Source organism: Cicer arietinum, chromosome 4 (assembly GCF_000331145.2).
Source record: "Cicer arietinum cultivar CDC Frontier isolate Library 1 chromosome 4, Cicar.CDCFrontier_v2.0, whole genome shotgun sequence".
Taxonomy (NCBI): Eukaryota; Viridiplantae; Streptophyta; class Magnoliopsida; order Fabales; family Fabaceae; genus Cicer; species Cicer arietinum.
The window spans coordinates 53,001,698-53,014,641 of NC_021163.2; the positions used below are offsets into that span (position 1 = coordinate 53,001,698).

Below are 12,944 nucleotides of genomic sequence, written 5' to 3' on the forward strand. Positions count from 1 at the left end.
CGAATTCTAAATATTCAAAGACACAAAATAGGTCATTTCATATTAAATCAACACAATACAATATAATAATTAATAATTGGAGAGTGAATGAGAAAAGAAGAGAAAAGAAAGAGGAAGAGGAAATTAACCAAAAAAAACATATGAATTTGATTTATGATGGAAATAGAGTGAAAAAAACATACTCTAAAGTGAGATTGATAAGAAAGTTCTAGATTGAGATAGATACTGAGTTGGATTCACAATTTATAAAGATAATGAAAAGTGTCTAAGAAAAGAGAAAACATATTTAAGACAATAAATAAGAAATAAATCAAATAACTATTTACGTGATTTCTCCATTCCCGAGATACATTGATACTAGCTCACCTTAATATGTATATATAGTTTTTTTTTTTACTTTTTATTTTTAATTTATTGTTATTCCTATAATGATTATTATTATTTTACTTTATTTCTTTTGTTATATTTATTTAATCTCTGCAAAGTCAAATTGAACTGGCCTGATTATTATTTTACTATATTTTTAGGAACATATATATTATTATAGTTATCTCACTGAAAAAGGTAATGCAATTTTTTAATACTTTTTATATATCCCAAGTCAAATTAAATTGACGTTTATTCAATGTGGACGTCATCTAACATGAATTTTACTTTGAATTTTGGAATTATTTTGTGAAAAAGAAACGTGTTGTTATTTTTTAGAGCGAATAATATGTTTATTTTTAAAAAGATTAAATAACATCTTTTAATTTCATTTTAGTAAATATTTTTTATTTTTTATTTTTATTTAAAAACTTATTTTAATTTTAAGTGATAATTTAATTTATTTATATATATAAGCAAATGTCAATTAATTTTTTTTACATTTTATAAGAAATTAATTCAATAATGTTGTGAAGGAGATAGCTATTATAATTAACGGTATATTTTTTGACAACATAATTAATGGAATGTTGGTAAATTTATTAATTTTTTAATAAATAAAATTTAAAAAAAAAAAGATTACATTTTAGTCTAGAGAAAAAAAAAAGAAGAAGAAGTGTATTTTAATGATTCATGAATTTGACTAATTTAAAGTGGTTAGTTAATAAAAATATATATGAGAATATTTAATTAGTGCTGAAATTTCAATCACCTATCGTATAATACTAATTTTACTTTATAAAATGAATTGCTTTAAAATAGTAAAATTAATGATTAATATAACAAAATAATATCATATTGAGAATATAGGTTAGTATGAAAATACGAACTTAATTCTAGAAAGTGAGATGCAAATTCGCAGTAAATGAAATAATTGTTGACATTTATTTTCTTCAATGCAATTTAAAATGTCACATATTTATTGGGAAAGGAAATTTTTTGGTGTTTCATCTTAATGTTTTACTCTTAAAATTCAATACCTTCTTTTATTGGTCTCGATTTTTCCGTCAACGGTTTGGTTTACAGACATTCATTTACTTGTTGTTTTTCTTAGTCTATGTAAAATAACCTTAAAAAAAAAAAATTTTGAAACAAAGGAATTATTTTATTTTATAAGTTTAAAAACTAAAGTGTGTTACTCTTTTAATATCTTTTTATCGGTTGGTTTTTTAGAACAAAATTGATATTTTTTATTTTTTAAAGTTTAATCTAGTATTTATTATTATTTTAGTAATAACATTCTTAATTATTGTTTCGTATGTACACTTCAAATGATAATTGTAAAGACATTAATATGCATTAGTTTGAATTCAAAATTAAAATTCTCCACATTTAAAATATCCGAGTCTAATCTCTAGACTATATGACCAAAAATACCCTTAACTATTTATTGAATATAAAAAAAAAATACAATAAAAAATAAATAGTTGAGAATAATTTTGTATAGAAACAATTACTTTCATTAAAAACAAGAAAATTTATTGATTTCCATAATTTAATTTGTGAAAAATAATCTCAAAGGACACATAAGAAAACAGATATAATAATATACTTTTTTTCACCAAATAATATACATTACATTAAACTTCAATATATAGCAATTTACAATTGTTAAGAAAATTTTATAGTCATTTGCAATTAATAAGGGTCAAACTTGGGTACAATAATTATGATATTGCGCTATTATTCTTAACTAAAACCATGTAGTTCCTCCAATATTCTTATAAGATAAAATTGAATTAACAAAAATTAATTTATTTTGTTCATATTATAAATTAATTATATTAATTTGTGTTTAGCAAATTATTTTTTATAAAAGAACTAAAGAATATAATTTTAGAAGCATTAATTTTATTCTTATATCTGACCCAAGCAGGTTTTGACTAAAGAATATAATTTTAGAAGCATTAATTTAATTGGAGTACTGTACCTAATTTTTTTCCTTATATAAATAGAACACCAAAGACAAAAACAAAGTACACAAAAATCATTATTCTCTTACATAAAATTAGGGCACCCTCAACTTGTTATACAATAAGGGCATCTTTAATATCATAACTCAAATGAGTTGCTTAACTTACTTTTGGTAGATCCAAATTGTCATATAGAGATTTAAGCAACTTACAAACAACCCAAATAATTTTTAGTCCTATGGTTGCAAATCTATAATAGACCATACATATTTATATTTTTTATTGGTTATATGACCTGATTAATTACTTCCATGGTGGGTCCAAATTTCTGCATAAAATAGTTTTTTTAAGGGCAAACAATCAACTACTGAGGTTGCTTATATAGTTGACACATTTTATTTTTAAGTTACCAACTATGCCACATGGTACATTAGATGTTAAGCTCCCGGTCAAGTTCTTGCATTAAAGATGCTTGATAGCTAGGCATAACTCATGAAATGTTCACTATTCTCATTTAAGCAAATTATTTTAAAGATACTCTTGTTTCACTATTCTCATTTAAGCAAATTATTTCAAAGGCTAAACACTACCCTTATGCATAATATTGCCATCCCATTACAAAATTTCTTATATAAAATATTCTTTTTTTAATAAAAAAAAAAATTCATTTTTTTAAATAAAATACATTTTTTTAAAGTGTTTTTAAGTGAGTTCTACGATGGACTATCATGAATATTTAAAAATTATCAGAAATTCTAACGATAATCGATAATAATCTTCAAAGACACTAGTGCATCATCATCATTGTTTCTATGAATGAAACAACGACTTAATTAATGTCGATTAAAAAATTAGATATATTTTATCAACATGCTACTGCATTTTTCAAATATAAGATTATAATATTTTCTAATAAGAGTAACACATTAACATTTTTTTTTAAAACTCGTTAATTTTGTTTTTTAATATAGTATATAAAATACAAGACATGGAAATGAACAATTTACAAGTAAATATTATGAGAAAAGTATATTAAACACACTATCTTACACACAATAATTATTTAACTAGTATTAATAGGTGTTTAAAAATATCTATAGAGAAATAGTGAAAGAAAATTTAGTGTAAATATTTTGTTTAATATAATTTTCTCATAAATATGTATTTGTAATAAAATGTCAATTCCTATATTAAAAAATAATATAGGAATTATCTATAGAGAAATAGTAAAAGAAAAATCATCATCAAATATTGTGTTTAATATATTTTTCTCATAAATATGTATTTGTAATATGTCTTGTATTTTATATACTATATTAAAAACTAACGATAATTTTTCTACAAATTTTTTTTATTGTTTTATTTCTATTAGAAAATGTTTTCTTATAGTATTAATTGAAATGGTTCATCCAATAATCAGTTCACTTTGACACGAAGTCTTCGTCAAATTGTATTTATTTGTTTTATATCTTGAACCACTTACATAAGATTATAGATGTTGTTAATAATGGTGATTGGAAACCATTCAAACTAGATGTATATCCGCGAGGTGTTGAGATTTATCTATGAAATTAATCTTTTTTTTTTAAATTGTATAGAGAGTTAAAAGTGATATATAAAGTATCACAATGATAGAGTTTGTTGTTCAAATATATCAGTATATTAGAGGTTGAGTTTAGGGATATATAAAATTATCTTGATATTGTAGAATTAAGATTTAGTGAAAATTATTTATCAATGTATTTTACTAAGAGATTGAAAAGTTTATAATTATGAAAATTGTCTTCTAAGATGCAAATCACAATTGATGCTAAAAGACATTAAAAATTTAACAAAATTGTGTTATGAGAATGAAATATATTCCATAATCATAATTAAGGTGTCTATGATCGTACAAAATGCAGAAATCTTATTTGTGTTGTTAAATATTTAATAATATTACAAAAGTTTTATGTTTCAGTTCATTATACTAAAATATATACAATGAAATGGAAATAAAAATTAGCACCCATAAAAATAAATTAGTAGAGTTATTATAGTATCAAAACGATGGCAACGTAAATGTAGAAATTATGAGTTATGGGAAAGAGAAAAATACATATCAATTTACATTGATTCATCTATTTCATTCTCAATGTAGAATAAATATAATCCTCTACAATGCAAGTTTCTTCATTTATTATAAATTATAATGAATGTTATGAGATTTGTTGGCAAGTGTTACAAACTCGTAAATCAATCTCTTTTTTCCTATATGTTCTAAATTAGATTTCTCGAAACTCCCTCCAAAAAAATTTGAGCCACTATCTTCAAGAAGTAGATAGCCCCTTCAATTCTTGCAAGAGAGAACATAGAGAAAATTCCTCTCTAGACTATGGCGAAAATTCCTCTTCATACCTTAAAAAAATCCCTCTTTAGTAACACGGTGTCCATTGATATCCCATTGATTACTCATATGGGGAATAATCACCCTAACAAGAGATATCTCTTGTCTTAATATTTCTCGGTCAAAGTTTCACTTGCAAACGTTCTTGTATCAAAAAAGTGTTTAATAGATTATAATCTAGAATGCATGCAACTTTAGCAATAAGTGAAATTATTCTTAATGACAATGAAGGTTCAAATTAGTATATAAAGCAACATGAGTTGGTTGATCAAAGTACAATCACATCTTAATTAAAATAACCACTTCGTAAATGTCAAAAATTAAATATGTAGGCATGTGAATTGACTTACATAGGTTGTGAATTAATTTGCATGGGTCTTGAAATTCCAAGAATTCATCGTGAAGCAATATGAATCTATTCAAAGGTGTGTGAGCTGATTCGCAAAACCTCTTGGAATTGTGTGATTCGATTCACACTCTTTGTAAATCGACTCACTAAGTCTAAAACATCAAGAATGAATACACAATGAACTTCTTGAATTGATTTACAAACCCGTTAGTTTATTTACAAAGTTAAAAATCACTAAAGAAATATTTTTAATGCATTTCAAAGTGTGTCAATATGATCCTATTATGCAACTATGTTTATCCTCGATAAAATATGATTTCGATGTAATTTTTTATAATTCAAATGCATTTTTGAATGATTAATAAATGAGAACCAACAAAGGCATATATACACTGTCTAACCAAATAAACCTAGTTTGAACACTATCAGAATACACATCTATCGTAAGGAACATTACTATTACATTCTCCCTTTTTTTTATGAAGACAAAACTTTGTGAAGACTTGTTGATGGCTTTTCTCAACTAATTGGAAAGGAAAATAGAATCACAATGCTCTCCGTGAATTTGTATCATTAGTGCGAATTTATGACTTTAAAATTTTGCATTTTTTTTCCTTCCTTTGATATTATCAAAAAGAAAACAAAACCACATATTAGCACTACTGAATTGTTTACATTCAAAACAAATAACCAAAACTTAAATGATGCATTCAAGAAAAATATAATAGGAACACCTTTAGAAGAACCTTCAACATTCTCAATAAATTCCATTTGAACAGGTGCTTCATTCATCTAAACATCCTCAGGGGCTCTTTCTTGAGCAACACATTTTTCACCAGTTTCCTCCAACATCTTCTGTGTATCCCATCTAGACTACATTAGTTCTGGTGAATCCATTTGAAGGATCAGGAAGAAGGGGTCTATCTTTTGAAGATAAACATAAAAAATTTCTAAAAATAGACTGACCAGACAAACAAAAGAAAAGGATGCACTAATATGTTTCTACACATTAATCATTTATTGGACAATAAACATAGGCCAATTTATCTTCCTATGCTTAGAAATCATTTTTCTAACATGAGTAAAGAAGTAAGCTATGTATTGTTTCTACAGCTCAAGAAAAATGAAGTCAACTACTCAAATTCAATACAACTTTTTTGCTCTTATCAGCTACCACCATGATAGCCTTAACAAGCTCCTCCTTTACCATGAATAGTACAGAAGCAGCAAATACACTTTGTACTATCTTTGTGCTCATCCCTTTATAAAATCCTGGTAATCCTTCATAACGGATCATTTTAAGAATTGCATCAAAAGTACCTGCAATTATAGTATTAGAAAAAGGAAAGATATAATTTCTTATAATTTTTCTGTCACTTGTTTTTACATAAATGTATTGTATTATTATTTGTAATGTATCTTATGATTCGTAATAAGATATGATTCACGATTCAGAAGGTAAATTTTTCTATTCACAATTTGAATCTTAATTTGGTAACTATGCTTACAACACCAATTAATCATTAATGAAGTTCAAGTTACAATGATAATGATTTCACAGTTTTAATACACAGCAAAAAGTAGAAACCTAATGATCAGTATCAATAGTAAAATAATATTTAAAAAATCCAAGGAAAATTAAGTTATAGCATATCTATCTAAAATCAAACCTGAGTATCTTAATGAGTTACTTCCACCAATCTCCTGTTTTGCTTGAAGCCTTGACTGCAAGCAAAGAAATATGAAGTAATAAGAGTCGAGTAGAATTGAATGAATGTAATGTGGTAATACAAAATCTGGATAGTTAAAAATTGATTTGGCTTCTCAGAAGTGAGAGACTCAATGTAGAAGGAAAATCGAGTTAAATTCATCAACTGAAAAAACCAACACTTGAATTTATGATCATAAACATACACTGATACACATACACATGTACAACAAATTATATAGTTGTTTAATCTACAATAGATTTTCCAATTCATGACTACAACTACTCAGTTTCCCTCTACAGAGTTTTCCTCCCTTGAGAGGAGACAATTTCATTGGATAGAATTTTAGAATAGTATGTCTGAGAGTTTCACACATTGAATGAGATATGATCTAAAAATGTGTTTTTAAGTGGGAGTCATCTTTCACTTCTGATTTCTAGTCCTTACGTGAGAGTGTATGTTAAGAGTTCCACATTTGATTTATAAGTGGGAGTCATCCTTAACATACAAGCCGATCGATTTTGTAGGGTTGAGTTAGGTCAACCCTAATTTTTAACATATCAGAGTTTATCCAAGATCCGTTTGGTAACCAGCTATTAGATCATTTGAGTCATGCTCCAGAAGTATAGTCTTAGGGTGAGGGAAGGGAGTGTCCAGTGTCCCACATTAGATTTATAAGCGAGAGACATTACTCACCATACAAGCTTGTTTTGTAGAATTGAGTTAGGACTTAGGACCAACCTAAATTTTACCATTTAATTTAGAAGTAGACCAATATTGGAATGTTGAGAAGGATGTCCTAATATTAATGAATTTATGATGATTCCTGATTAAGATTTTAACCTCTCTATAATACTAATTGACAAGAAAATGAAAGAACTATGTATGAATTTACCTTGACAACTAGCAATGGGTAAGTTGAGACAGTAGCTCCAAGTTTTGCTATTGCTCCCACCAAAAAGACCTTTTTGAATGACAAGAGGATGCTTACTGATATACACAGCAACAAAATATATATATATATATATATACAAACAAGTGACATCAAACAAATTAAAATGTTCTCCTAACTTATGCTTTTCACTTCTTGTATATCTAATAGTATTCTATACCTCCAAAGCTGTTACACTTGTATCCCCCTGCTTCTTAGCAGAGCGTTTTGCCCTTAGATGCTTCAATGAACTTTCATATATCATAAACTGGATAGATGGATTGCATACCTATAATGAAAATTCTCAATCATATAACAACTATACAAATATGATTTAATTCATATATATTGTCGGTGTAAAGATTTTTTACACTGTCAATCAATTATAACCGTCAAATCAAAAAAATGTTTGACTTCAATTTTAGGTACTTCTAAAGTAACATATATGATTGGTTATGATTTATTGACGGTGTAAAACTTTTTACAATGACAGTAAATATATCAATAAGATAATTGGTGAGTCTGACCATAATAAGAGCAGGGATGACACCTTTCCAAAATCCAACTATACCAGCTTCATTAAATACTTCATTAGCCTTTTCATCAAATCAAAATTTCATATTAGCATTTACAAAAATGAAAAAGCTCATGTAATTGCAAATATGAATTGACAACCCTAGGTGTAGTATTCTTAAAAATACCATGTAAATTCTAAATAGTAATCTATTATTTTCTTACAATGGAACAAGTTTAAATTTCAACATAAATGATCATGAATGTAATTGCAAGAGAGAGGTAACTTAAATTTTCTGTTTATGACATGTTTTCAACCCTTTGGTTCCCATGGAAAGGGGAGATGGGGTCATCTAGAGTTTAGTCAAGAGATAAGTAAAGTTTAGCTAAAGATTGTTGTGTACAAGATTTAAACTTGTGTACTTCCAACCAATTCGACCTTCTCTAAAGATCATTAACCACTTGAATCTACTCCTTTAGTTTTTCTGCGTATGATATGAAAAATGGAGTACATACAGAATGTAAAAGGATAAAACTCTTACCAAAATAAATAGTTTGGAATCTTCTGAGATTTGAATAATAAAACACAAAAGGAGTTTTTATAATTTAAATTTTCTGTTTCAAGCAATAAATCTAGCAATAATCAAAGAAAGTAAGGAGAAAAGAAGTAAGAAACTAACTGCATGTATAGTCCCAAATGGTTGAGGTTTTGTAGAATTCAATTCTTCTAATTTTTCTCCCAATGTTGAACCTGCTAGGATGCTTTCAGAAGCAGCCTTCCTTAAAGCTTCTTTCTTTTCTTCCATGATTTTTCTTTCGGCTTGAGTATGTGTCTACAATCAAATTTTAAAATTTCAAACATAATCAACAATGGACACACAACATGAATATGTAGTCACTTGTCAATCGTGCAAAATATAAGTTTGTTCAAATTTTACTATGTTTCATTGTTATAGCTATGCTATAGCTGCTATTTGACAACAATTTGTACTAAATCATATAGCACGGAACAGCAGTCGTTTGTTAAAATTCAGCTATACTATAACGCCGCTATTTGACAATAGTGTATATAGTTTATGGTAACATTAAGGAAATCGAATGATGACAGATATGAATGGTTGTGACTTAAATCATAACTACTTCTAAAGTGGCAAATATATATGATTGGTTATGATTAGTTGACATTATAAATTTTTTGCACTAACAATACATAAAAATTAAACTCTTTTACAAACAATAAAACTACAAATAAAATAGTCTAAAAACCGAAAAAGAATATTGAATAACACACCTGCATACGAGTCACTAGAACCCATATTGGATTTGTTAGCAATACATTCAAGGACCTGCATAACAAGAAAACTGCAATATTAATATCAATCAAATACATGGAAGTGATGCTCACTACTATCACATAAAATGTAGGATTTAATTTGTAAACACATTGTTATATTAGTTCCTAAATTATCTCCTCAAATATGTATGTGGTAAGATGTGATTGAAAGAAATACCAATTAACACTTCAAATGAAATTAACATGATGGAAAATAATAATCACCCAGCAATAGCAGCCACAATGAGCCAACCAAACATTCCAACAGTACCATCTCCATGTCCTTTGACTTTCCTAGCAGCTGCAATAGCCACAGCTTTGTTCTTAAAAACTTGATAGAAAAAGTAGTAAATTCCCTGAAAACAACATTGAAAAATAGTAAGCATTAAAATGGTAGCCTAAAATCCTAAACAAAACCCACATAATATTTCATCCTCTAACAAATGAATACTTGTTTCATCTCATTTTTATCTTTAGTTTATGATTATGCATGCGTCTTAAGAAATTATTAGTTAATCCACTTTCAAGTTAAAATAATTTGTTGACTAAAATGCACTCATTGTACTCCCACTTTAATTCTAGGAAACATATAATTAATATTCAATCGGTATTCTAAAGTCACAAATAATTTAAAACAAACAAATACAAATTCCAAATAGGATACATAATGTATGAGACAGAGGAGGAATAAGCTAAAAGGCCTAAGGTCATGCTCAAATAAACCGCTAAATTAATTTCTTATAAGTTATTTTTATAACAAAAGATAAAATAGACAAACTAGTTTCATATAGTCTATCACCTATTTTTTTATAAGCTATAGTTGAGAGTTTATGAAAATAAACTAAAATTAACTTATCTAATATGTCATAAATTCTTTTTATAATTTCTTTCAAATAGTATCATAAATTATATCAATATATAAATTCAAATAAGTCCATTTAAATTTGGCTAAAACTATTATAATTTACAGGGTGTAGTTGAAAAAGATACTTGAAATTGATAACCTGAGAAGCAGCAGTTCCTAGAAGAGAAGGTTTGAGTCCACTATAGAGTCCACCCCATCCTTCATTTCCAACAACCTAATAAAGTGTCATAATAAATATATTCAAAATATCATTAAAAAAAAGTACAAAACGACAAACAAACAAACAAAAAAATCAGCTCAATATTAAAAGCATGACATTGAAACCTTAAGAGAGATAGAGTTTAAATATCTTATATTTATAAAATTATAATTAATGCCACCTACCGTTATTAATAATAACAAACAAATAAAAATAATTAACAAAATTAATTATTCACTTGAAAGATTTGAAGAAAAATGCCAGGAGAAGAAGAAGAAACAGTGGATGTTGTTGTTGTGTTGGAATGTTTGTTCCTTTTGAGTGTTCTCTCAGTTTGTTGGCGTGTGTTAACCTGAAATGAAATTGCAATAAAATTGAATTAATTGGTTAAAAAGTTATATCAAAAGAGAGAAGGAATAGAATGAATGAATTTGGGTACAGCTTGAAGTGGATAAGTTAGTATTTGAGCAATGATTCCACCACCAGCACCAGCTAAACCATTTGCTATGGCGTTTGACTCTGTCATATTGCTGACTTTTTTTTGTTTGTGGATTTTCTTATCGTGTATTTTCTAATATACTACTTTTTATTTAGTTACATGAAATTGAATTGAAGTAAAAGAGGGATGTTATTTGTGGTGTAACTGTAACTAACCTACCTCTTTATTTACTCACCTCATTTGTATATTTGGTAGTTGAACAAAGCTAGATAGATATTAGATACTCTAAGAGACTATAAAAAATTTCTCAAAATAAAATTTTTTAATTCACTTGTTTTCAAGTGTAAATGTGTAATATTTAATTAATAGGCTTAATTGCATTTTTGGTCCCCTTATTATAGGTGAAAATTGAAAGTAGTCCCCCCATTTTGTTTCTCCCCAGTTTTAGTCCCCCAAACAGAATTTGAGTCCAAATCATGATGAGTTGTCATTTTTTTAATGACGTGTCAATACAGGAAGCCATTGTGAGTATGGCTCTTGCTGGAGCAATCATAGGAGCTGCAGTTGGTGGATGGATTAACGATCGATTTGGAAGAAAAAAAGCAATTTTAATTGCAGATAGCCTCTTTTTTATTGGCTCTGCAATAATGGCTGCTGCAACAGATCCATCTATTCTCATTGTTGGTAGAGTTTTTGTCGGCTTAGGTGTTGGAATGGCTTCAGTGGCATCTCCATTATACATCTCAGAAGCTTCTCCAACTAGAGTTCGAGGTGCCTTAGTTAGAATGGTTTTAGGGTTCTTGAGTAAATGAGTATTGATTTTAATTTGTTTAGGATTTTGGATTTTAGGTGTTTTTTCTTTTAATTTAATTATAACAAATAAATTTAATTTGTAATAATAATTTTTAACAATTATAATAATAATTTTTAAAAATATAAATTATATTTTTTAATTAGAAATAATATAATAATAAGTTTATTCCACGTATGCGTCTGCCACGTCAGCTTTTTTTTGACACGTCATTAAAAAAATGACAACTCATCATGATTTGGACTCAAATTCTGTTTGGGGACTAAAACTGGGGAGAAACAAAATGGGGGGACTACTTTCAATTTTCACCTATAATAGGGCGACCAAAAGTGCAATTAAGCCTAATTAATATTATTTGTATCATTTCAATATTTTTTTTATGTTTTTATGATATTTATAATGTATTAATATCTAATAAATATAATTTAATAGAATTTATATTTTTTTTCTTTTATTTATATATTTTATAATATATAAAATAATTAAATGGCTCAATAGTTACGGATGGATAGGATGGATACTCTTAGTACCGAGTACTCAATCTCCTAAAATATAAGTCAAGTGTCACGTGATATACAAATTAAGAAACTTGGTTAATTTTACATGTGAAAGAGAAATTATGAATTCATTACAATGTACACAAACTTTTTTCATTAATAATATAGAAAAGGCTTGTTCGATTCACTTTTCAAAAATTGTTTTTTAATTTTTGAAAATTAAAAAATTTGTTTGAAAGACAACTTTCTTAAAAAATACCAAAACAGTATATCGATGTTTTGCTTCTTAATTTTTGTTTTTAACTATTGAAAAAAGTGCAGAAAAAAGATAAAAATAATGTACACTTTTTATTAATGACAAACCTATAACTATTGCAACTTTAGTTTTTTTTTTCTCTATCCTTCCTGAATAAAAGCATATGAATTTATCTTACCCACTCCTTCTATCGTGTGAATTTTTTTATTAAAATGATAAGTTAATATGTCAATTAAATTAATTAAATTAAGTTAAAGTGACATGTTAATATATTAATTTTTTTATTGTAAAATTTTATTATTTATGATTTTTTTAGG

The 12,944-nt window shown here is 26.8% G+C and overlaps 1 protein-coding gene across 1 annotated transcript; it reads right to left on the bottom strand.

Annotated features, from left to right (window-relative positions):
• Positions 1 to 6,061: 6,061 nt before the first annotated feature.
• LOC101489593 (peroxisomal nicotinamide adenine dinucleotide carrier-like) lies at positions 6,062 to 11,264 on the bottom strand. The gene is made up of 11 exons (XM_004513539.4): positions 11,064 to 11,264; positions 10,863 to 10,976; positions 10,565 to 10,639; positions 9,786 to 9,916; positions 9,519 to 9,573; positions 8,908 to 9,060; positions 8,242 to 8,310; positions 7,896 to 8,003; positions 7,679 to 7,747; positions 6,745 to 6,799; positions 6,062 to 6,394 (listed from the first exon to the last, which is right to left on the bottom strand). Exons 1-11 carry the CDS (start codon positions 11,148 to 11,150, stop codon positions 6,204 to 6,206), a joined length of 1,107 nt encoding a protein of 368 aa, XP_004513596.1. The 5' UTR covers positions 11,151 to 11,264; the 3' UTR covers positions 6,062 to 6,203.
• Between the last annotated feature and the right edge of the window lie 1,680 nt (positions 11,265 to 12,944).